A 26,677-nucleotide genomic window follows, 5' to 3' on the forward strand; every position below is an offset into this window, starting at 1 on the left:
CCTAGTGGGAGACTTGGAAGGCAGCTGTAGCAAACCACACCGGCGTTCAGGACATGGCATTATAGAAATAGTGATGCCTCTATTGCAAATAATTTATAAATGCTGGGCTTTGCTCTAGTTTTGGACTAATGTAGCATAACCAATTTCAGTGAAGTTGTCCCCTGTGCTAAGGCAGAAGTATGAGCCAAATGCAACAAAGTAATACTCTCCCTGGTGTCCGGAGTGACTAGGCTTATGTGGATACTGTATGTACATTTGACTGAATTATATACACAGCAGTAAGTTTAAGAGGTTGATGCAGCAGGCACACAACGTGGGGAAGAAAACCTCAGTTAAATTAAATTAATTATAGGTATATATTTAGTATAGTTAATTGAGCTATGGAGGTTAATCTTGAGTGCACGTTTGTAGCATCGGGTTACACCTTGCCTCTTTTAATGGTTTCTCCTGTTGGAAGAGCTTGTCTACCTCAGCAGGTTCCAAGCTTAGCCATGGGCAACTCCACATAGGAGCGCTACTCCTGTCATTGACTGCCCTGGAAGGGTCTCGGGCTGAAACTTGACACTCTCAGGAACAAGCTGATGGTTTATGTATGTGGTCGCATCTGGAAAGAAGCACAAAGCCTGTGTCTGTGCTGCTGCGCAGGAGCAGCCCTATGACCTGGCTGACAGCCAGCTTCACACCTTATCTGCAGGGGCATCCCTGGCTCAGGGGTGACCCAACCTGCATACAGCCTACCCCTTCCTTATTCAAGGGTACACCCAGCAGCAATGTGACACCCAACCCAGCAGCCCCCACCCAGCCCATCCCTCCAAATGGCCGCAGCATGTGGCAGACACTGTGGCCTGTCCCCCTCCCCAGGTAGGAGCCTGCTGTTGCCAGCAATGAGAAGAGGGATTTGTCATCCCTCTGAGTCAGGGTGTGAGGTGCTGGGTAGCCTGTACCTCTGACTTCTTCCGGGGCAGAAGCACAGCTCTTGCCTCCACCCTCACAAGCTTTTTCTCCTGTTTGTAACATAGCGGGTGTTATAATAAAGACCCAGCTTCATCATTCATCTCCAGCTCAGACATCAAATTACTCCCACCTACGACGACTACATTTGCAACTCTCTCACGTATAATAGGAATAAGACTTTTATCCTGGGAACCAGAATGCAGATCTAAACAGCACTGCCGTCTCCTGGAGGAGATAACGTGTCTTTGCTCAGAGACCTAGTTCTGTGCTTGCTTTCTATCACGCAGCACCATTTGGCAGGGGCTGCCTGGTTTATGTGAGAGCAGACACTGAATTACTTCAGAAAAACAGAGACTTATTCTTTACATAAAAGCAAATGACTAATTAAAAGTGGTTTTAATTTTGTAGTTCATATTTTCTTGGGATTGTGCCAAATTCCGGAGTCCATACTCCACACCCTGTCCTTCTGGAGGAATTTGGCTAGGGAAAGCACTGTAAGATTTGTTCCCTTTCCTCTCCCTTACTCTTGAAATCCCTCCCCCCCGCTTCTCCCTTCCTGCAACTGGTAAATTGTGAAGAACAGGAATGTTCCTGGGAAGAAACCCAGGCAGCATCGCATTCAGAACAAGTCAAAGATTTCTTGCATAGCTGAAGCATGTGTTTGCAATCCTCAATTGCCGGAGCACGTGAGCCCTGCCAGCGCGTGTTGTTCCCTTCAGATGTTCTCAGAGAGCTCTAGGCAGTGTCCAGGGTAGTCTGTGGACAATCTTTAGCTGAGGCATTGCTCCTTGGCCCACCTGTTAATGGTGCCAGGGCCAAAAAGGCTCTCGGTGAAAGGACGGCAAACAGCCAAGCCTACCTTTCCAAGAAGCTGTGTTAGTGATGGTCAGAACCACTGGTCTACATGACCCCCCTGAGCCACAAACGGGCTCCATTTGGGCCAGTGAGAGTTTGGCTGCTGCTACCAACCTATCACCCCAGGCTTCAGGCAGCTTCTGGGACTGATGCTCTCCAGAATAATTAGCCTGTGCAGCCCTGACAAGTACTGCTCAACAGAGAAGGACAAAACCATGAGATCCCTAATGGATGTCCAAAAGGTAAATTACGACTGTTGGGAAGCAGCAGATAGATAGCCAGTAGCTACAGCCTGTTCTCCCTTCTGCTTGAGAGGTGCCACTGATCCAGAAGGAATGTAACTCTTCCAAGAGGTGCCATTTAATGGTTCAAAACTGGAACCTGACAGGGCCAAGAAGGATGGGAGTGGGGGGCTGAGACACTGGTTGGAAAAACACAGCTTCAATGAATTTGCGAGGAAGATTTTGTCCTTGGCACCATGCGGAGCACTGTATATTACAGGAGCACAAAGTGAGTCCTTGCTCAAACTGTTGCTGATACTGGGGAAAGGCAGGTTGATGAAAGCATCAATTGTCTTTTCAATGACCTTATCATGTGAGCTCAGCCTGCCAAGAGCTGTCTCTCGCTCTGCGCTCCTCGTGGTCTGAGCCAACAAGCCTGAACGCGGTGTGCTGATATCTGATATCATTCAGCATTGCGTGGCAGTCTCAGTGTTGCACATGCATCCTTTCAGAATGGGATGATGACATCTCTGTGCTTTGCTGTGTATCACATTCCTCCATGCTGTCTCCAGCTCGTCTCACTTCCAAACATGTCCAATCTAACTTTTCAGTTTTTTGAATATAAGGTGCCCCAGGGAAGGCCCTGAGCTTGCGGGAGGAACAGAAGAAACAGAAGAATCTTCCAAAGCAAGATCTTTGACCTCAGTAGCTGAGAGGCTGTACTGTGCTTAGCCTGGCTCTCCTTCATGCTTGCCAATAGGGTTCCCACCTCTTTACTGGTGTGTGGCAACAATAATGAGCAAGTAACACGTGGGGGCAGCAGGAGGCTTTGCTTTCTTGTCAATCTGTGGTTTTAGCATCCTTGCAAGGGTCTTGCAGAACTGAGGTGCTCCAAGATTTGAAGGTCGCTGTGCTGGGCACAAGCCCAGAGTGACAGCTACAGCTGATCAAACTATGGGAAAAGCACGTCGTAGGAGAGAGGGGCTTTATGGCCTCATGGGACAGGATGTCAGCACTGAAACCTCTGCTTTCGTCATTGCATCTGGTCCTTCTCAAGTTCCTGCAGTCCCAGCCTAAGCAGTTCTGCACTCATGTTACAAAGCACATTAAACCAGCAGACAGTTACAGCATTGTCTGCAATGGCAAATACGTCTGGAGTGAAAATCCCAGGTCTCAGTTCAGATCCCACTGCATCCCATCGGACAAGCCTTGCTGAGCTTGTTGCACTACAGGCAGGATGGAGCCCAGCATGTCCCTTTCAGTGAGGTGAAATGAAAAAAAGATGCTCTCATCTGACTGCACTGTGAAGAAAGATGCAGGGTTCATCTGATACCATTTATTCTCTTGGAGACTCTGAATGTTCAGGTAATGGGAAAATGCCTTGATCTTGGCTGTGAAGGTCTTAAAAGCCAAGTTTTCAGAGTAGGAACATTTCAGTCAGGGAAGTGGCCACAATTTACATAGTAAGGCTCTGGGTTTTTCTGGCAGGGCTATTCCTGGAACAGGGTGTCTTTTTTCCTGCTCTGGGTGAGCAGAACTTCAGGAGTTGCTTGTGCACCTGATATTTGTCTGATTGCTCACATCAGTGCTCCCCATTGTGTGAGTAATGTGGCATCTGAGTGTTATTGGCCCAAGCTGATGCTAAAAATGGCAAGAAATAAAAAATCCAGCAAAAGCCAGCCCAGTCACCAGAAATTATGATGGATTAATTATAATAAGGGTTGGGAAACAAAACAGCCCTGTGCTCCATCAGTAATTAAAAAAAAAAAATAATCAGATAAATGCCCAGTTAGGAAAAGCATTTTCTGTAGCTGAGGCTGCTACTTTAATTGGAAAGTGCTGTTAACACAACTGCTTGACCAAAGCGAGTGCAAAAGCACAGCAGGGCTGTTGCAGATCTGCAAGTAAACAGCTGAATTGCATCTCTCAGCTTCAATCTGCAAACTTCCGAAGCCAAAAGAACAGCTTTAAATTTAAAACTTCTGTTGGAGCTCATGCTTCAGTTGGGCTATGTGCCAGGACATGCAAAGACTTAGGGCATTAGGAGTCTCATGTAGATGAAAAGACAGTGGGGAGTCATTTGAGTTGGCTAGTAATGTACTAAGCTATAGCAGGATCTGCCTTCATTCCCTTTAAACCAGCTTGTGGGGAGGAAAGTTGGGAAAACTGACATTTTATCACTTGTAATTGTTACAGCAAAAACTACGGCTAAGCATGGCCCTGATAGAACTCCTCTGTCCTGCACACAGCCCAACAGAGGGGTCCCAGCCCCAAGCTGGCTCTGCCCTTCCAGTAATTGGGCTGTGAAGTAGCCCCTGAAAATGCCCAAAACCACAGACTGACCACCATTAAGCACATATGAGCTGCTCTGTTGGCTGTTGCTTTCTATTCACTTCAAACCATAATCTCAGGCAACCTTTAACCACAGAGTAACAGGACAGGTTTGTGCTTACCCTTGTTCTTCCAAGGAGCTCAAAGTGCTTCACAAAGCTGCAGCCAAGCAATGCTATAGTGGTACCTCTGCTATTGCACAGTGGTTCCCTGAGCTACAGGGAAGTAAACTGATTTACCCACGGCTGCACAACATGTTAGTATGTCAGCACAATGCAGATCCCAGCTTTCTGGAAAGCTGGGGTGAGCATGCATTAAGCAATGAAAGATGTGTCTGGCTGTCAATAAAGACTTAGAAAAGCTGCAGTTGCAAACTGTACAGTAACAAAGTGGCACAAACATTAGCAGCATGACCACCAGGTACCAAACAAAGCACAGCTAACCAAATCAGTTTCTTGTAAGGAAAAGGAAGAAGAGCAGAACAATGTCTTTTACTATATGGGCTGTGTCCCTGCTGGTTAATGTTGCAGCTCCCTGTGCAGGCAGGCCTTAGATGGACAGGCTGAGAATAATTACGAGGAGTCTATGCAATCCTTTGCTGGGACTCTTCGCTGCCAGAAGCTGCTTTACAATATTCTTAGCCGTTTCCCTAAGTATCCAACAGATTGGACAAAATTAAAGAAACATGGGTCTTGGGCTCCAAGGCTACTGGGAAGTCACTAATCGGGCTCCCAGCTGAGCTGAATGCAAGGAAGAACATTGTTAGCAATAAACACAGACAAATCTTCTCTAATTGGAGCCATGGAATGGGTATGTGCTTCTGGGGAAGCCTTCACCTTCCTTCTGGACCACGTTTCCCATGAGGAGCAGGGTGCCAGTTGTCAGTGGGGGCTTTTATCATAGTGCCAGGGATGTTCTCAGATGATAGGAGAAAAAAAAGACACACCAAAAGCTTCATAAGCAGAAAAATCCCACTCATAGCCCTTGTTCTGGCATAGGGTACTGGTCCAAAGGGGGAGGGCAGTGTTTCCACTTGTTTTGAGGCTAGGGCTAGGAAAGTCTCCTAAAAGCCAAAGGCCAAATGCTGATCTTTCTCTTCAAGAAACAGTCCCAGGGAATGGGTCAAAGACAAAGCAGTTGCCAGCTGCAAGCACAGCTCACATCTCATGTATAAGAGAAAGGCCCCATCCTGCAGCGATGCCTGCATACACCTCACTCTGCACAGGCGAGCAGCCCTCTGTACAGAGCTGAGCTGTGAGCTAAGGGCTCTCCTGCAGTCAATCTCCAGCCCAGGCACAGTGCCCAGGCAGCCAGGAGACGAGGATGAAGGGCTCGAGGACAGAGCTGACCCTTCATGGCTGCAGGAGCCCTCGCCCTTTGCATGCCCGCACAGCTGGTGGGCAGGCAGCCTGGGGAGCTGTGGAGGTGGGGGCCGGGCTCACGGGCCCACAGTCCAGTCTCACCATGTAGACATCAACCATGCAGGAAAGACTTTGTAGGTCCAAGGCCTGGATGCAAGAAGGGAGTGTCACCATGGTCTCCTCCATGAGAAGTTGGCTCTGGGGTCATGCCCATGAGAAGACTGTCAACATGGCATGTGGGTACATGGGAGAATGTTGGCCATGATGCTTGGCCTTTAGATCTGCCAGGATCCTGGGGAAGCCATGCCAGGACCCTGTGCTGCCTCTTGGAGTGCTAAAATCAGAACAAATACAAGAGGAAAAAAAAAGAAGGAGGAAGATGAACTATTAGGAGAATTAAAGTGACAAATGAGCAGATGAAAGGTAAAGTGTCATCTTTCTTTTGTGCTCGCAGGTGGGACTTTACCAGCAACAGAATGAATACTACAGAGAACCAGGCAGCAGTGGATCAGATACCACCCCCCCCCCCCTTCCTTAAAATTCAAAACACACAAATGCTGAGGTCTTGCTAAAAGCAAAGCACTGTCCCCTCATCTCATCGTTATGTGTAACCCAGAGCCTGTGGATAGCAGCTACAGTGAATTAACATGAGTAAAAGTAGCTGGACTGAATTTGCTAACAGAGAAAAAAATTACAGGCATGTTGTTAAGAAAGAATGAGCACTAATTCTCTGTGTTTATTCTAATTCATTTTGATTGATTGTGCTTGCCCTAGGAAACATGAAAGCTGGTGGGGAACATATTAGCAAAGAGAATAGAAGAGCAACAAGTTGATAGTTTAGAGTTCATGCAAACATGGTGCCAGTCACTGAACCAGAAAATAAAAAGTTGGGTCAGAGGCAGTCACTAAGTTGAGAAAGGATCTACTGATAAGATACTCTTGGGGAACAATCTCAGAATGATGTGAAAGACAGATGGGAAATGGTGCTGCAGAACTAGGCTAAGCCATCAGGAGAGAATACTGCATCATTTGGGTTTTTTCTTTGCTTTCCTCCCCATTCTTCCCCATTTATTACTAGAAGAAAGAGTATTTTTGCCTGTAAAAATCTTTGTGCCTAAAGAGGTAACACTGGTGTGCACTCCTGCATGGTGCTGAACTTCTGGGTTCAGCTTTGCTGAAGCTTTGCTTCAACTTGCTGGAGAAAATCATAGTAAAACTATTAGCTATGGATCTCTATATGATCAACATTACCTCGACTTTAAGTGTCAACACTTACAAACTCCTTGCTTGTGGGAAAAAAATATTTCACAATGGTTTTCCACTCACCAGAAAGCTGCTCTCACCAGGTACTCTTCATGCCTTTTTTTATAGATGTGATGCGTTTACAGATGTTCCCAGAAAGGGGCAGTAGAGACCAAACCCACACGATGAATAGAAAGAGACGTCCTGATCAGGGAGAAATATAAATAAAGAGCGAGAATTATTTGCAATGTTTCTTTTTCTTGGCATACAGAGGCTCCACCATGTGTCCATTCAAATAAAAACAACGGGACCTGTATAGGCCAAAATGGGGCTGCTTGTTATAACACAACAATCTCAATCTACTCTGAGATCGCTTCCTTCACCTGTTTTTTGGAGAAGGGCACTAATCCTGCCCAAACGTGGATGCTGTGTGGGTTGCAAGAGCTGGCACAAGGGTGTGTAATGCCCTATATGCCTAATAATGCCCTAATGCACTATATAATGCACTAAACACTTACGTCACTACAGCAGCATGGCGACCTTTGAGTTGGCTTATTAGCAGGGGGAACAATAATAATTTGGGAAAGGTTTATTATCAGGTTTATGAGTACTTATACCATGGCTCGTCACTAACGCAATTTGGCTTCCACCTAACCTTGAAAGAGAGGAGACAAGAGAAAAAGGGCGGCTTACAATATCAAGATTCCCAACAGTTCATGTTGGTGTGAAGGTATGAAGCAGGGAAGCCCATCCCTGGACCACCTTTACAATCCCTTCAGACTCCCTTGAACCACTCAGAGTTAATTCTAGAGCTGATTCAAGCCACTGCCTGAAGCAAAAGGCAGTTATTTACTTGGAGCAAATCCTTTATGTTTTACTTCATTTAAGCCACCTATCCCAGCCCTGTGCTATTGCTTTATGCCATTTTCTTGCACTGTCCATAATCCACAATGGAAGGGACAATTTTTGCTGGTGGGGACGTCCAGGAGCTCCGGTTATGGGACAACACGACAGGCATAAACCATGCAGCCAGTCTCTTCCTCAAAGAGTTTCTGGCCTAAGAATAAGATTTGAAAACATGAAAGCAAGCAGGGGGCAACGTGAGGTGTGAAACCAGCTATTTGCAGCAGAGGAGCTGAGGCAGTAACAGCTTTATCAGGAAACCAAGAACCCTTTCTGGTTCTGCTCTCAGCATAGCTCTACACACCAGCAAATCTGGCTGCAGACTGAAATTTTGGCTTCCCCTGAAGCCAATGGCAAACATCCCACTGGCTTCAATGGGAGCAGGACTTCATGCCAGATCTCGTGCTTCCCATTCCTTTGCCGTAGCCGTGAGAGCAAGCTTCCCTTCCAAGGCTGTGTCTGCAGCTAGGGCCTTCAGGAGCAGAAGTATGGCTCTCCTTGCAACCTGAGAAGTATCAATGGGAAACAAAAGACTTCTTTTTAACAGAAGTGGTGATTGCCCTAGAGAACAACTTGCTCAGAGTTATGGGGCTCTCTGGAGTGCCATTTCTTTCTCTCTGAAATGTTTCCCTTAGTCTTTAACTGCCTATTTTCCCCCAGGCTTTAACTGCCCACAGGGTGCACAGCAGCTCAAGCATACAGCTTTTGGCTGTGATGAAATCACTAGTGGGAGAAATGGTATGAGCTCGGTTATGTAGCTAGCAACACTCACCTCTCCCAGTCTTAACATCCCTCATTCCATACCTGCTCACATAGCAGTACCTATACATAGTGTGACATACAGCAACACAGCAAACAGGCAGGAGAAGACTAAGTTGGCCCATTTCTGCTTCTTTCATGACAGAGTTAATGCCTATTGGAGGAGGTAAAGAAAGGGATGCTGGAAGAGCTGTGTGCTGACCACACAGGGCTCTACGTTTGTTCTGGCACGAGCATCTCTCTGCTGAGATGAGCATCTTGAAATCTCCAAGCTATTTGTGAGGTGGCAAGGTCACGGCTCTCATTTCCTGCAAATCTTTGCTTTCCTTGGCAAAACTCAAGAATTTTGTTAGGGAAATCTTGGTGGGTGTTTTGTGATCAGTCAAGCACAGCAGATTACGTTACTGGAGGGTGTATACAGGACCTCCCATCTTCTAGACGTAGCAAAATGAGTCTGTTTGGTCCAGAAATTCAGGAGTCACCAGCATAGTGCTGACCACCTGTATTATTTCTTAGGCCATGCAGCATGTCTACTGGACAGATTGATGTCCGTACAGCTGACTGTTTGCATATCAATTCTAGAGGCAAAAGAAATTCTTCAAATCCCAGAGCACAAATGTGCACTGCTACAGAAAAGCAGGTGGACATGTGCCAAGCTCCTCAGTTGCTACCCCTATGAAGAATGCCCTGCAAGGAAAACTGGAAAATATTTCATGAAAGAGTAAAGATAACACAAGACTATCTGGCAAAGGGTAGAATTTAATATTAATGGCTTTCCTTTAGTCACTGTATTTCCTGTTCCTAACTTAACCCTCTAAAATCAGCAATGGTCAGAGAAGAGCTATAAATTTTTGCACATCTAAAAGGTCTTTCAGTGAAAGATCTCACAGCACTTTGCAAATATTAGGGACTGCTGAGGGATGGCTAACCCCTGACGAAACTGCCCATGTAGCCAGTGGGCAATGCTCCTTTGGCTGCAGAGGCCAAACACTGAAATTTGGCTTCTGCCCCACTCTGCAAGAACATCTTCCTTCTTTGTCTCCCAGTTCATCACAGGAACCCAGGGAATGAGATGAGCTGGGCTCCCCTTGAATCCACGCTCCAGATTTAGTGTGAAAAATGCCTTCCCCATGGACAGATGGGGAATAGATACATAGCAGTGATGTGGCTGGTGTCATTTCAGCCCATCAGCCACTTTAGGATCTTGTTCTTGGAGGTCCTCAGGGTTACATGGAGACTGCTCATGGCTGTGCATGACTCAGTTGCTGGTGTATCTAAACATGTCCGTGAAACAACAGCGCACTGAAGCTTGCTTTTAAAGTGAGCTGGACTAGCCCCATCTCCCCACCCTTCCCTGTGAACTGGTACTTGCCTGGAGCGATCCAAATATTAGTCAACACAGGGTAAGAGATGCACAACATGGCTCCTCTGAGTCCTGTGGTCCTTCGGTCAGAGGAGATCCTTCTGTGCCACCCACATCTTCCTTTAACCTGGCAAAGTACCTGAATTACTGAGCTGACTTGCCAAGAGAGATTTAGGCTGGAAACATCTCTAGAAAGATGGCTCTCATTAAGGGCTGAGGCCTGCAAAAGAGCACAATGCTGGCTGGGGCACAGAGCTGGGGAGAGAAGCGTTAGTCATCGCCTGCCTCACGTTCGGCCCTTTGGACAGTCTCCTCTCTTGCAAGATGCACTGTTTTGCCTGTATGACTGTTGGCAGAAGCTAATGAGCAGAGCTGGTTGAAAATTTTCCATCAAAACAATATTTCTGTTTTGCCAGAAGATAGTTTAAAAATTAAGTGGAAAAATTAGAGAAAGGACCCTGGGTTTTGGCTGACATCGTTGGTCAAAAAAATCCCAAACTTAAGATTTTTTTTAGTCTAAAATGGAAGTATTTGGGGTAAGGCAGGAGAGGAAAGGGGAGGAGACTGGCAGGTCTTAGCAATACCCTGAAAAACATCTGAGAAAATTTTGACAAATAAGAGGATGTTTTTGTCAATTTTTTCCACAGTGAAAGATACTTCTGCTTTTAGAACCATTCTACGGGGAGGCTGGAAAACAAGCAAGCATATATGCTTTTTCTCTCTTATACATATGGCTACAGATACTCCACAGTTTATAGTATAAGCATAGGCAGCAGTTCCTCTAGAAGAGATACATAAGAAAGACCAGATCTTTCATAGGAGCTGCCCAAGAGCCTATTACCCAAAAGCTGTAATTCTTAGAAAGACACACACACAGAGCTGATTCTGTTGTGAGTTTGTACAGCTGATGGAAAGCCTTGATAACCTCACAGTTGCCTTGCATACAAATAAACTGAGCCACGGGGACAGCAAGGGAAAAGGCACTGCTTGCAAAGGAAGGTACTGTGCCCACAGCTGTTGCAAAACCATCCGTACTTAATAGTCTGCCAGACACAGGCAATGTTGTTGCTAATAACATTGCAGAGAGAATGGCACATAAATACCTGCAAACACACAGAAAGCTGTTTTCGATCTTGCTTACACAATAATGTGGTTTTTCTTTTTCCCCTTTAAAATTGTTTCTTCAGCAAAACATGGTTGGGAGAAAACCCCCAGCTTGAACCTTCCTTACCCTCTGGGAAATGTGACTAACAGCATTTCTTGGTCTCAGTGTCACAGTCCTGTCCTCAAGGTGTTGTTGGCCACTGTGGTGAAACGATGAGGGGATGAAGCCATGAGCAAAAGCGGCTGAAGACACCAGCGGTCTCGTAGTTCAGCAGGACCCTCCTTCCTTGACACAAACCTGGGCATAAAGCAGAGGTGATGGTGCTGAAGCCAACACAGTGCAAGTGGCACAGAAGGTGAATCAACTCTGTGAGAAAAAAAGATGTGATATGTTGTTACTAGGCAGTGGGGAGCAGGGGAGGTTCAATTTATAGTGATTTCCTAAGGAATTAGACCATGATTGTGGACAGGATTTATATTTTAAACAACACTTAATTTTTTTAAAGGACTAATTCAGTCTAGATGTGGATTTCATACCTTTTCTTTAATGAGAGCAGCACTGGGGGAAGCACGGTCAGAAGTACTGACGTGTCCTGGCAGGGGCTCCAACTGCTGCAACTCGCCTTGCTGACAGCCCAAGCTTGACTCTTGTCCCACGACAGCCCAGGGTTACAGTCCCGGCAACTTCCACCACAAGCAGCTCTGGCTCAGAGCCGCCAAAGTGATAAAAGACTTCTTGTGCAATCATCTCAGGAGGAAAGTTTGGTGCCAAACAAAGCTGCAGTCTGGTTGGGTCTTTTGCCATTAGAGACAAAATCAAGGGGAAAAATACAGAGCTGGGGAAATAAATGGAAGCTGCAAAATGTTCAAATAATGTCTTTTCCAAGAAAATGAAAAAAAAAACCCCAAGAATGGCTTGTCTGGCTTTGCTGGCCAAGCCGTGGCTGCACTGATCTTTGTGCAACCTAAAGATCCTGTTAGAGGACACCCCTTTTTCACCGATTCATCAACAGTCTGAATAGTTTCTCTGCCCGTCTCCAGGATGGCTGCACAATGATGTTGTAGTATGCAGTGACCTTACAGAAACTGTCAGTGATCTTTCAACAGCTGATGTTTTTTGGGGTAGCAGAGCCAGCTGTACAGACTGGCATGCTACCAGCACTCTCCTCCTGCTGAACAAATGAGCATTTCCCTCTCTGCCAGCCAACATTTTGAGCAGTATCCAGGCTTGGGGCTGGATCTTGCAGCCCAGTTTCTGTAAGGGGCATCTCTGAAGCGATGTGAATTTTACTCTTTGCTACTTCCAATAACACAAAATGTGTCTGAGGATAGAAAACCAGTGGGGAATATCCCTTTCCCTCCCCTGCCAGTGCAGTAACCGCAGTACAGGCTCACTCACTCGATTCAGAAGCGGCCTATGCTCATCTCCATGCCTTGTCAGATTGCTGCTGCCAATAACCCTAGCTAGCTGCTTTGGGAATCTGCTTTTTCCCCAGGACCACCTGTGGTCTGCAAGCTCTTGAGAGAAGGACCATTTCATTGGGCATGCCCTTCCAGCATCCACATGTCTGGGTGTAGATTCAAAGTGCCATTGCACAAAGAACATTGAATCATTATAAAAGGCCTCAGAATAAAAACCATCCAGAAAGCAACACTGAGGGGAGTCATAAGGCTACTGCAGGAGTACAATGAGAAAAATATTTTTCTTCAGAGGGCTGAGGGAGGAGATTAAATGCACTTGAGCAGATGAGGGAAGGTATTTAGACAGCAAAGGCGGTGAATTTTCTGGTGGGTGCAAAGCAAGTTTGTGGGGGACAAAGCAGCTGCAAGCAGAACAGGAGGGGAAAAGGACAATGATCATGCAGAGAGGGCAAGGCCACAAAGTGTGTCTGTGGGAAATGGAGGAGGAAGGACAAAGCAAGCATCTATGGAGTTACACTGAGACTGCTACTCCCCTGAGGCTCGGGAGAGGCTGGAGACACTGAGGATGCAAGGGCTCACCTGAAGACTGAGTTGTGCCAGGAGCTGGCCCCACACGCCGATGTCCTGTAGGTTCCACCATGGTGAGCATGCAGAGTTGCTCTCTCTCGAGGTGGATGCCAAGGCCTGTGACATGACCCAGACAAGTCACACTGGAGGCTCCAGCTCCACCCTAGCCACAGAGGGATGAAAGGATGAAACACCAAAACAGGAGCCTTTCACAGTCAAACAAGAGGAGCTGAGGGAAACCACAAATTTCAAGAAAGCCCAGCTGCTCCTCTCCAGCCCAGCGGCCGAGGTGGATACCTACCCCAGGGCATGTGGACCCAGCCAGCATCTTAGCTGTGGTAACATACAGGGAACACATATGCAAGCCCCAGACATCAGCTGCAGGACTCTGCTAATTGGGAAAGTCTGTCTGAGTGTCTGGCCACTATTTGGCAGACACGGCAGCTCTGACAAAATAATAAATGTGGTACAGTGCAGCCTCCAGGCAGTCTTTGTGGGGTCTGTCACATGAAAGTGGTATGAAAGGAGATGAGGTGATGCAAGACACATGGAGGTCAGCTTTGGAGACTCTCCGATTACCTTCTGGGTAGTTACTGCTAAGGGGAGTTTGTGGTCCCTCTCTGCTTATATACTCTCTCATTTAAACTCTCCTTTTATAAACAGATAATTCTTCCCATCCAAAGTGAAGATGCTTCGGTCCTGCTTGTCCAAGGCAGTTATGCTGTTGGAAAGTCTCTCTCCAGGAAGACCAGCCCATTTCTAAAGACTGTGAAGAGAAGCCAGAGACATGATAAAAGGACAAAAAAAATGCATACAGAAAAGACAACTGGTCTTTGTGCATTAGCAGCATTTGAGGAACTCCTGTCTTCCTACTGACCTGCCTTCAAATCAAGATAAACAGAAGGATGCTGAAGTGCAAGTGTTATGGAGAAGTATTATCAAACATGTTCAGCACAGGTCCAAGTACCTGAAGAAGAAACGCAGTTCAGGAGCAGTTCCCACAGCCTGCCTGTTTCTGGGTGCACTATATTCGTACAGCAGCAGGACAACAAGTGAAGCCAGTAACTTGCCAGCAAGGAGGCTACCAGGGCTTCTTTTCTTACACCATCAGAAGTGTGAGTGCATTGAACATGACTGCATCCGGCACTGTTCTTCTCTGCTTGAAACTCCACAGCATATTGGTGTTTGTGCCAACACTCTTCAATAAGAAGAAAACATACCTTTCCCAATGGATCATGCAGAGTTGGAGAAAGCACAAAGGAACACGTGGTTTTCAGTCTACCAACAGAGCAAAGTCCTCCAACAGCAGTACTCTGGGTGATGCCTGGGGCTGATGCCAGGGTAAGGTGATCCATATTGAGATTTTTGGAAAGAAATGTCCTTCCAGAGAAAGCAGGGTCCTGCCAGCTTGCTGCAAGGGACCAAGAGGCAGCTAAGGCTGCCGTGTATAGCAGGACTTGCAAGAGACTGAAGGAAACAGGTGGAGTTGGTGGAGGCAGAACTGAGCTCCAAGCAGCTGGGGAGAGATTATACTTTCTTCCTGGTACTTTTATGTCAGAGCACCAGAGCCATCTGACCCCACCTGCCTTTAATGATCTTGGCTGAGGTGTCTTAAATAAAAAGACAACTGAGATCACAGGGAAGGACAACGGCTTCAAATCATTTGGTTTCATGGTTAGAAGGTGGGGATTAGGAATAAGAGAAAAACAGCAAACTGCTACATGCAAAATAGGCAAACTAAGTATATAAGCCTACTGGATTTATAGAAGAGATATTGGCACATACCAGGAAAATTTCAAGCCAAATGTATGACAGCATTCCTTACACCCCTCCCACCCATTGCCATATTCCAGCTTAATGTAAAGCCTTTTGGCTTCCAAAGGCTTATAGCTATGTTTTATTGTTAAACAGGTCAACAATTGCAATCATATGTTGACTCCAGGCAATACACAAACACGATGATGTGTTAATATACAGCAACACTTGGATGGAGTTTCTACAATTTTGCTGCTGTTAACAGTCATATCTATGATGGCAGCTGGGCTGGTATCTCCTCTGAAGACTAGGAAGCCTATCAGTGTTGTGCCATCACCAAGAAGCCAGCGTGAGATCAGTAAATGAGCTCTATTTTTAATATAAATATAAACTCCATTCCTGGAAATCATTTTAGGAGGTGGACTCTCACATCAGCCGTACTTCGTTTTGTTTTTAAGGCTGCTTTAGAAAGGTGCTGCTCCTAGCTCCAAGAAGTGTCCTTTTATCAAGTATGGAATACGGATACCGGTGATGGCATCTTTGTACAACAGGATGGAAGAGGATCCTACAGGCTTATCTGTGTGCAGCTGTCTGCAAAAAACATCTTCACCATGCTGAGGGGGGAGTTAAATAGTACAAAGATTCTGGCTAGTGCCTACAACAAAGACATCCAAAACACTTGGCACTGAAGTAATTCTGTTTATTTCACACCAGGGAAGTGTGCAGCTAGGTTATGTAGATACCTTTCCAATGGATGGGACAGTTTTGCTCCAGTATAAATTTCCACATGCTCAGCAGTCTTCATTATCAGGTTGCGCCTGTGGAGCAGCCACCATTAAACATACAGCAAGCTGCCACTTATCTCAGCTCCAACATACATTGAAAGCAACCTTTCTCAAAAGCACTTGCAAAATGTCGTGTCCCCCCGCCCCCACCATGCTTTAGCTTCCCCGCAGCCTGCTCAGGCATACACAGCGATACCCCAAACGGAGCCTGGCTCACTTTTTCCAGACAGGCATTTTCTACTGTTGTGTCACTGACCACAGGCCTTGCAAGGCATTAATCAGGTATTAACATTCCCTGTGCTTTATTTTGCAATGTGACCGGGACAAGACCCATAATTTCTTGATTTGTTAGCACACTGGGAACTCTGAGATGCCAGAATTTTACTGACAAATGACCTTTTACACCTACCACAGCTATCAAACAGATGGCCTATACTTAACCGAATCCTAGTCTCAGTCCAGTATTAGACAGATGCATAATGTACTACTTAGAGCTTCACTCCTTTCTTGTAATTTTCATGTTAGCTATTTGGTTTGCTTTGGTTTTTTTTCAAGTTCAGAAACCTTATTAAAGTTGTTATGGAAAAAATAAATTTATTATTCAACATACTCAATTTTTTCAAAATGGAATGATCCTCTCTTCTTTTTTTTTGTTTTCATTTACAACTGGTTCCATTTCAGTTTGACTGTTTTTATCTTTTCTATTTATAACCAGCACCAAAAAGAAAATTACCATGGATACAGTACATATGCAAATTAGCTAATGGAAAAATATATACATTTCACTCTGTAATGAAAAACTTAAATGATATTATTGCCATGGAGAATATATCCCTGTATTATAATAAAATATCAAGCAATAATCGACTGCTAAGATTCTTTTCCACCAACAAAAAATAGCACCATACATGAGATAGTGAGAATCTACACTCAATAACACAATTGTGCAACTAGAAATGTACAGTACTTTAGTAACAGTACAGAGTATTGTTTACAATATGGAAATACCACCACTGTAATCAAAAGAGCGTCAATCTCTTACGAACAACTAAAAAAAGTATTGTCATAGATACACTGAAACAAACAGCTTGCTTTTCACCAGTATGTAGTAACTGAGGGCAGAGCATAGCTGTAAATTCATAGTAAAGCTCCTATAAAATGATACAAAACAGAAGTGCAGGAGTATTGAACAGAGTTAAACTTTTTTATTATTATTATTTTTCTGGCTATTATAAAATGGGAAGGTTGTCACCATATGAAGTAAGAGAATGTAATAAAATGGAGCTGTGTTGTGCCATCAGTTTTTAATTAATGTTGGTTTCTGATTATTAAAAAAAAAAAGGTTGATGCACGCTATTCTGTGGGCTGTGGGAGCAAGTGAGGTGGTTTTTTTCAGTGCTCAGACATTTGAAAGAATTCCTTGTAAATTCATGTTTCCTTAGGTAGAACCCAGAACTTGGACCCAAGCGGCCTTTGAAGTCCAGGACCTAGCATACTGGGACAGGCCACAGGTCTAACTAGCCTAGTATCCTGTTCTGGACAGGGGCCAGTAGTGAATTATTAGTGAAAAACATAAGAATTAAAATCCTTCCTCTCCTATGCATCTTTCTAGGAGCCCACCTTTTGCCTAGAGAGGATGACAGATCAGCACTGGAAGGAAAAATGACCCCTGCTAATTAAAAGCACCTTTGATTCCCATTCATAATAAATGCACATGCTATTCTTCCAAGATAACAGAGAAGCCTGATGGCAAATTCTTCAACAGCCCAACAGGACTGTTGGTAATGCGAAAAATGATCATCAAGGGGGTGGTGTTCACTGGGCCAGGCCATTTCACGTGCTAATGTTGTCCATTAAAAGAAAAATGGCAAACTCCAAACCAAGTGAAGGATGTAAGGGGACCTATCTCAACCAAACTGCTGTAGGCGGCTGTGGTGGTAGGGAGGCAGCAAGGACGCTCACAGCCCTGCTGTACAGGCAGAGATGCGTTACTGCAGGGTATGACAGCAGGCAAGGGGGGAAACTACCACTGTGAATTACCAATATAAATCAGGTCCTCTGGACTCTGCCTGATCTCTTGGAACTTTCTCATTAGCAGTTCATCTACCTATTAATTTGCCTAACTGAACATCACTGTAGTATTGCCTGAATCTTCCCTGTAGCCCCTGCCAGCAACATTTTCCATTGATTCCTTGCTAAGTAGTTACACAACATCAGCGTTTGGGCTACAGGGTGGGGATAACAGAAGGAGGTCTGATCCTGACTTTAAGATGCCAAAAGAACACCCAGTATAACAAAAACCAAGTTGGAATCATTTCCCTGATAGAGAAAATCATCTGAGGCATTGGAAAGCAGATCTGTTTGAGACAGGCACTTGAGAAAAAATTGTGTGCAAATGTGCCGTTGTGCATACAGGCCAGCTCTTGTGTGCACATACGCTCATTTGCACTAATAAGCACAGATGAGAATGTGAAGCCCACACAGTATTAGTCTGCTGATGAACATTAGCTCCCTGTGCTTGTAAAACTTAGCCCCTAATAAAAAAACCAATGAGTTATTCCAGTGAGGTCCTGGATACTGAAAGGATTGTAATAAGGAAGAAAAAAAGTTGGTTTAAAGATTTGTTAGGTACTAAGAGTCTTTATCCCTCCTTGCATTCAAAAAAATGAGACAACAGCAACAAAGACAACTTGAGGACAGGTGTGAGCTGCAATTCAGACTGGCCCAGGGGCTGGGGGTAGTAGCTGGGCTTAGTTCTGCACTCATCTCCAAAGAATAAAACAGTAACACGCAGTTCTAGAGCGAGTACAAAGCTGTAATTCATCCAAACGGCTCTGTTCATGTCATGAAGAGTGGGCTGTAATTTAACCACTGCACAACTGACCTTGGACCCTGGCAAGGGAAATGATACATGTTGGAGCAAGATATGATAGGGAGACATTGATCTGTAGGACTAACGGAGGGGACAAACTCTGCCCTGGGTAGAGCTCCTGTTTCAAGTCTCACATCTCAGAGAGGAGTTTGGTTTAAAGTGCAGAGACATGGAAGAGAGTATCATATATGCAGCACTTGCTAAGTGCTCTGATAGCACCAATGTGATAGCACCAAATCTGATAGCACCACAAAAGTAAGACAGGAAGCATTAAAATACAGTGAGCAAAATCCTAACCCTTACTGAAGGCAATGGAAGTCTTAGCCTTAGGGCTTCAACAAGCTCAAGATTACACTTTGAATGTCTTGGATCCTTGACTACTTTTGACTCAAAAGGCTACATAACCTCAGATGTATACAAGAGCCAAGAGATAGGAAACACCTCTTCTGCTCTCCACTCCATCCTTCACACAAAGGTTGTTCCAAATCCTGTTTCTGTACCAACCCTATCCAGTTTCATGGCCCTCTTAAAATAAAAAAACATTCAGTCTCATTATCTGATTGACTTGTAAAAACTGGAGAGAGATTAGGCCAAGCAATCCCTCAGTGAGCTCTACTGGATGAAATGATTTCTGGCTTCTCCCATCTCATGTAAATGGTACTTGCTTCAAAGTAACTATCTACTGCTGTTAGTAAGCTTCCATTTCATTAAGCTCAGAGAAAAATTAAGTTTCATAAAAGAAACAATATTATTCTGGGGAAAAGGGAGAGAGGATTGTTTTTTAAAATTAGAAAGAAGAGCAGTCCCTATTAGTTGCTCTAAAAAATATGACTTGGAATGTTGGATATAATTGTACTGAGTTTTCTGCAGGAATTTCAGAGATGTCCATCCTCTGCTATCAGTTTTCATAAGCTTTTACAGCAAATCCTCTCTTTAAATTAAGCCTTTCATTTATGCGTGTCCCTCCAAGCCTACTCCACAGTGGGATAACTGTTGGGAATTGAAAACATCAGATGAAAGCCAAGATTAAAAGATTAAGTAATGTCTCTACCTTTGCTGAATTATTTTGCCAGAGGCCTTCCTTCATGGAGGTACCCATAGCCTTAGTCAATGTAATCACTTTGCAACTCTTGTCCTTTTCTTTAATGGTAGCAAGCCATCCAGTGGCTGGTGATTTAATATATTAAAGTAAAAAGTATTAATGAAAAATGTAAGGATGTCAAAATACGATAAAATGATTGGCTCCTTGAGATGACTCTTTCTGTTTGTTTTTTTAAGGTGGATGAGTGGATTACTTTGGTATCCAGTCTGTAGAATTAGTTTCAAGTCTTATTAGGTATGCTTTGGAATCCACCACATTGTAGCAACTCATGAAGTTCCAGTACTCAGACCTACTAGTCCGTGATTTACATACAAATAGCTGTAATACTCTAAGAAGTAGCACAGGTTCATTAACTCTTCTGCTGCATCTTGTTTGCATAAAAGTCTCTGCAAGTCTGGCAACAGCGCTGATACCACCGCATGTCTTGGCACAGATTCTTCTCCCGGATCACCCTGCAGTACACTGTCCACTGGTCGCCTGTGCACTTGTACGTGAGAGCAGCTTTGGACAAGAAAAGAAAGGAGAAACTAGCAGATTAGCCAGAGAACAGCATTGCAGATGTGATCAAAATCACTGCATATGAGGGAAGAAAGGGCCGATCTTGCTGTTAGCAATGGAGATCAGATGATGATCTTTCTACCAAAATATCAGGCTCTTGGAAATGCTCACTGCAAGGGTGCAGCTGGACATGACTGGGGAGCGCAAGCCTCCTCACATTGTACCTATTTTGTCTCAGTGACAAATAGGCCTAGATGAACAAAATGCCTAAAGCATTGGCCTAGATTTAAGTCCATGAACACGGCACAGCAGTCGATGGGAAGCTGTGTGCTCCCAGGGGGAGTGCTTTGCTAAGGCACATTTTCAGTAGTGGCCATCATCCTCTCGGTGGAAAACATTTTTACAGAGGAGCAAAATCAAACCCAATTTGATGGATGTAAAGATAAATTAATAGGAAGTAAAAAATAATACTTCTTAGTGTAGTAAAAACAGTAGGACAACAATTAACTATTGGGGGGGGTGGACAGCAGAAGCTCCCTCAGACTTAAAAAAGGTTTGTACAGGGGGGAAAGACACTCTTGCTGAATCTGTTGACAATATCATTAAAGGGTCATATGTGCTTTTATAAAAAAGTAATGGTAGCAAAACTGTACACTGGATAAAAATGCACACGTATAGTGAGTGCTTTTTACGGTACGTGATTTATAAATTGTATGTAGCATTCTTACAAATTCTGTGATAACTGGAAAATCTTCTAAACAAATATTGTGGCCTCTGAGCTTGGGAAAAAATGGTCTGATTAAAGAACATTAAAAGGTGCTGACCCAGCAGCATCTTGAGTCCCTTGTTCCTCATCTCTGCTGGATGAAACCAGGAAAGGGTCTTATCCTGTATTTAGCTGTGAGTCTCAGTGCCAAGCACCAGAAAACAATGGCAGCAAAACTGGTAGGGATGTTTCACTGAAGCTTTGTTCAGTTGGACAAGAAGCAAAAGTTTGACAGAATCTGACGAAATGAAGTTGCACTGTCCCAGAAAAAAAAAGGAACATGAAGCCAATTTAAAAAAAGACCTTATTGTGAGAAAAAAATTGAGTGGAAGTCACCATCCTAAACAGCGGGAGGGTAGAGCTATTTCTGAGTCTGCCAGCAGTGGAGGGGCTTTTTGAGAGGGTTAGATCTGCAGCACTCCCCACTAGCTATGGTTCCAACCAGGCATAGAAAACATGATGTAGCTGAACAAATTACACATCTTGCAAGAACACCTGAGATAGACCTTATAAATCTGAGATAAGAGACTTTATATAATAGAAAGACACTGAGCCACAAACAAAGCTAGAAGTGTAATATTTTAGAGGTCCAAGGTCCCTCATAGGTTGTGAAGTAAGACAGAAAGCATGTTGAGGAAGTGATGTGGGTCAGGTGCCTGAGGGACAGAAAAACCCCCCTCCAAATGTGTCTCTACTGAGGGACACTGGACACAGATGTAAAAGTCAGGTGAGGTGAATTCCACACTTAGATACTTCTGAAAATGTTACCTGGGATGAAAAACATTCTGGAGTGGGGATAAGGCAGCGTGGGTTTTGTAGACTACTGGAAATTTTTTCTGTATAATTTCTTTTGGTGAGATTTCCATTTCAGAAAACAGAAAATCTTGTTTAAAGATAATCGAATGCGAATTGTGTATAAGCAGGAAGAGCAAAACACTCAATGATATATCTTTCTGCTAATATCAAATATCATTGTTTCTGGCCCTGGTGATTCCAAGCCCGGTTGAGAAACAAAAGCATCCCAAATTACTTGCAGATTACTTTCAGCAGGAACTTGAGCCGCCTCAGTCTTCTAAACACGCGAGTTTTTTATTGCTTTGTCCTAAAATGTGAATTAGGATGGATTTCTTGTCTCATCAGTGTATCAAGGGCTTACTTCTCAAATGAAATGTTTTCCTTTCACTATGCTCTTAGTGCTAAAATATCTGGGAAGTACTCTCATATGTTCTTAAACAAAAGAGGTTAGAAGCTTCTCAGTATGACTGCATTTGCAAGGATAAAATTTCCAATATTCTTTTAAACATCTGTTAAACTTTTGGGAAACAAACTTCAGTTCAGAAGCTTCAAGTCCAGTCCTAGTTTAAGTGTTATTTAATACTGGACAATGCTATTAGAAAATGGTTCTCTATTACTCAGCAGCTCTGCCTTTTCACATGTATTAGAGGCTTCTTAGCCTACAAGACTAGCTCTGCTGAGAGGGTGAAGGCTGTTCTTTCTGGGAAACTCTTAGCAGCATTGTTTACAACCCAGCCTCTTGTACTGAAAGTAATGGGAGGCACGGATGAGGCTGTGTCAGTATAGCTGATGGCTCAGTTAACTTCTTCTTACTGGTGATGATGTGTGAAATGCAAAGAAACCAGCTTGGTTCTTGGAGCTGTGGCTGAACACACAGGGCTGAAGTTTGGAAAAATATACTTTTATCCCCTTATAAACAGAGCAAATATGACGTGGAAAATCATGGATTCCCACAATTTTGTATTAACAGAAGCATTCTTAACTAGAGACATTTCTTACATACAGTGTTAAGGTGTTTTGGGAGACAGATGGCTTATCACCATATTCTCATCTCAGCAAGGTACACAGGAGATGCAGGTGGGGTGAGAAGGACAGTGGCAGAAAATCAGAGGGTTCACGGAAAGAGGCTGGATGCTCTCTTGCCTCACTGGGCAAATCAATTCATCAAACCACATCCCTGTGGCAGCAAATGAAAAGGAAAAAAACCCCTGTGATGCTCTACTTTTCAAGGTCATGTACTTTTCTTGGGGCATGGATGAATAAATTATCATACTTTACACTCACTGTAGCAAAAGCAGGGTGTTGAAGGTGTTTGTGATGGAGAAAGATATGCCTGTCAGCTCCCCCACCTCTGTGATTAGTCAGTCAATCACCCACCATTTGTGTGCTCCCGTTGGTCTCTCAGGTCTATCCACTGCTGAGCACTCCAGCTTAGGCAAAGCCTGAGGCAGGGATCAATGGATAAGAGAGGACCTATCCACACTAGACCTTCAGTCTAGAGCCTGACTGGGGGGGCCTTCTTCTAATTTCTGGCCCTGGGCAACCCTCTGAAGCCCCACTTTTATCACGCTGGGCACACTGGGACCCTGGGCTTTGTCTGGTCCTTCACAGGTGGCATCTTTCCCCCAACACCTCTTCACTTACCAAGTCTGGGCGAGGTAATTGTGTTGACGTTTATCTTCTCATTGCAGACCTCTTGGTGGCACTGCCTGTAGGCTGCTGGCTTGGACAGGACAGGGCACTCATTGCCATGGCGCCCGGTGACTTTGTGCATACACTGGACCACGCGTGACTGGAGGCCTTTCCCACAGGTTGAGGAGCACTGGAGAAGAGAAGGCAGTGAGATATGGTCCAAGCAGAGTGGCTTCCAAATCGCATACACACATACACCAGAAAAATCACTGCCAGAGCTGAAGTGTGCAGCATACTGGCAGCTCATTATGGTGCTATGGACTCAACAACATGGTCATTGTGTCAGCGAGGGACCCTTCATACAGCTGTTGCATTTGTGCATGACGATTTTGCAGCTTCAGGGAGTACTATGAGCAGAGGAACTGTTCTGGCACAGGGAAGGAAGCTGTTGTCTTTCTGTCTGAACTTGCTCTGAGTCCATCTACACTGACTGCCCCTGTGGATGCCCATGACATTCAAGCAGGCAGAGATGCAATTCCTTCCACCAGCCACAAAGAGGCAAAGTTGGAAAACGTATACTGCTTAATTATGGACGAGCAGCTTCCACCTCCCTCTCCATGAGGGACCCAGTAGTACTGGTTGTCTTGGTTTAAAAGCCCTCTCCAAGACTTGGATGGCCTAACAAGGCTTCCTCCACAGACAAGATGACCACTGCCAGGCACTGATATAAGATAAAACCAAGGATTACAGCAGAGGCAGGCAGCTCCTACTGCATGCCCAGACTTCTAGAGAAGCTCTGTTCCAGTATACGAGAGAACACATCAGGTATTCAAGTATTCACTCTCATCTATCCCTGCTAACTGTCTGGCACTTGTCTGTCCTCCTGGGAGCAATTGCAAATTGTACTCCACGAGTTTTGGCTTCTGTTAGCCAGGAGGCCCAGCCTGTTTATACGCTCTCTTTGTTGTCATACAGTTGGAGTCCCTACCCCTCCCTCCCTCTTCCTCTGGCCCAGTCACTTGTGATTTACAATGTCCTACTTGCACGCTGTTCAATTTTAATAAAGCAAACACAGTGAGCACAGTGAGGTGCACCAGCTGGAGTTAATAAAAGAACCTTGTATTTAAAATAAAGAAACAATGGGTTGCAGGACTTTGGTAACATTCCTATTTCTGCTAAAGCCACACACAAGCAAACGATGGGGGAGAGGAGGAGGTGGGGGAAAACTCAGGAGATATAATTAGGATGATGTCAAAAAGATCATGTTTTCTGTCCTCTGCTGTTTCTGAACAAAGTCAGTGCAATGGAGCTCTCTCCCTCAAAAACACTATCGCCTCAGAGTGTTACTTCTTAAAACCAGCATGCCAATCATTGAAGAAGCTCAAAAGATGAGCACCATTGGGCTGGACTGAAGTCCAAGTATGAAGGATGTCTATGCAGTGTGGATGCCTGCAAGGCTAGGACCTAGGGGCAAAAGAACATATGGAATATATGTAGGCCTCCACCTCCCCCATCTATGGGGGAGAGCAGAGCAAAGCTGTGGTCATTTTGTTCTGTAAGTATCACAAGAAACCCCCGCTGCTTCTCAAAGACCATCTGATACAAGAAGTATAGCTTTGTTCTGGGTAGAGCACAGGGAGCTTTTCCTTCCTGTGTGGATCACTAAAAGGCCTGAGAAAAAATGGCCTCAGATGAACAGGACCACGTAAAATAGGTCTGATGGAGTCCTGCTTCAGACAACCCAGTGCAGAAATACGTTTACACAATGTGAACAATTTATTTCTGGGTAGGAGGACTTGTAGGATCAGTGAAGCCTGTTGTCAAAAATAACATAGACTGTTTATCTAATTTTCTTCTTTAGTCACTCACATTAATGACTTTATTAAACAGGTTTCTTGTATTTGGTGTCCTTACTGAATTTGTATTTGCTTTTCTCTTAATTTTCCCCCTATATTTCACCTGCTCTTTATTCCTGTTAGCCTATTTATTCCTAGTGCCTTTCTCTAGGACTGAATTTCTCCATTCAGAACAATCTCTGGCTCAGATCCCTTCTGTACTTTGCCATTAAGCCATCCTGGTGTGCAGCTTACCTCTGTGTTTCCAGCTATGCAGCCCCCTCCACGACCTGATTATTGTATTCTGAAGGTAGCAGTTGTACTATATTAAAATTGTACATATATTTCGGAACGTCTTTTTTTTTTTTTTTTTTTTAAATAAATAATTGTTGGGTTTTTTTCCCTTTACATCCTTCTTATTTCAATTTAGGGTCAACACACTAGTTTACGACAGATTTGTTTGCACTTAGATTTTCAAAGGTTGAATTTACATCAAAATTTGGTCACTGCCTATTAATACCTCAACCATGGTTATGGTATTTAGGATGATGCTGAATGAGCCCTTCCTTTGTATGCCCTACAGTGAGCTCTTCCAAAAAGCAATCATTTAAGTCCTTTATTTAAACCCCCTTCATAACTTGAGCTTCTGCAGTGAGATCTAGGTATTACATTAGTCTTTGGTGTCCCTCTGCTCTTCCCCAGCACTGTGTGCCTTCAGTGGTTTCTACCAGTCTGGAGGCCAGTCAGGCATGGCCATTACATTTGGATTTAAAGTTAACAATTTTTATCCTGATAAATGCAACTATTAGGCCCTTCCACTTCACTAGTCATATGCAACCTCTAATCCTCAGGATTTCAATGGCACTTTCAGTCTTCAGAGTGCTTTACTAATCTTAATCCTCACAAAATCCTTTGCAAGGGGAGTGAATTGTACATCCATTTTACAAACAGAATAGCTGTTACCACTCAGGCATAAAATAACTCATCCAGGCCATGGGGTTCCTTCACATGATTGTAACATAGTGAGTCTGAAACCTCTGTCTCTGGCTTTTAGGCACTCCCTGTGCTTATGAATGCTCTTAACGGAGGGGGGAGGGGGGAGGGGGGGCGCAGAAAGAAAGAAAGAAAAAAGCATTTTTCTCATAAGGTGAACAAGGTTTTCAGATACCAACATACAAACACTCACCTACCTTTGTCTGTGTTCCTGTCTCTGCATTTGTTAACCAGCAAGGAGGGCAAGCAATGAAACTTTTTCCACAGACACTGCCAACTCCAATCCTTAGACAAATAACAGCAGAGTTTTTGCCCGAAGCAGTTTTATTCCTTCTCCTGGGAGACTGGGATCATCACCTATGCTATGCAATTAGTTTTTCACAGCCAGGAAGACAGATTTTAACATCTTTCTTGAACTCTTTTGGGCTTGGCAGCTAAAGGAAGGTTGGACATCTGGCTTATTTTAAGACGAAATTTTCAACTCTGTACTTGGATAGTCTCTTTCCTAGGAATTTCAATAGGAAATAGGAATAGATACAAAATACATACAAAGGGGGAATTG

The 26,677-nt window shown here is 44.3% G+C and overlaps 1 protein-coding gene and 1 long non-coding RNA gene across 3 annotated transcripts in view; both read right to left on the minus strand.

The window, feature by feature from the left end:
• Positions 1 to 9,403: 9,403 nt before the first annotated feature.
• Positions 9,404 to 13,081, minus strand: LOC138688075 (uncharacterized). The gene is made up of 3 exons (XR_011327138.1): positions 11,631 to 13,081; positions 11,221 to 11,391; positions 9,404 to 10,116 (listed from the first exon to the last, which is right to left on the minus strand). It is a non-coding gene; the product is annotated as an uncharacterized lncRNA (long non-coding RNA).
• Positions 13,082 to 15,521: 2,440 nt separating this feature from the next.
• ADAMTS17 (ADAM metallopeptidase with thrombospondin type 1 motif 17) overlaps positions 15,522 to 26,677 on the minus strand; it is a 198,389-nt gene continuing 187,233 nt past the window's right edge. The window contains exons 22-23 of one of the 2 annotated variants that reach the window (XM_069798522.1): positions 23,300 to 23,477; positions 15,522 to 15,655 (exon numbers count right to left, since the gene is read on the minus strand). In XM_069798522.1, the coding sequence (XP_069654623.1) occupies positions 15,645 to 15,655; positions 23,300 to 23,477 (189 nt within the window). In that variant the 3' untranslated portion in view covers positions 15,522 to 15,644. Of the gene's footprint in view, positions 20,098 to 23,299; positions 23,478 to 26,677 lie in introns of both variants that reach the window. The other variant, XM_069798521.1, reaches the window with a different exon arrangement.

The sequence above is a fragment of the Haliaeetus albicilla genome, chromosome 12 (genome assembly GCF_947461875.1).
Source record: "Haliaeetus albicilla chromosome 12, bHalAlb1.1, whole genome shotgun sequence".
NCBI lineage: Eukaryota > Metazoa > Chordata > Aves > Accipitriformes > Accipitridae > Haliaeetus > Haliaeetus albicilla.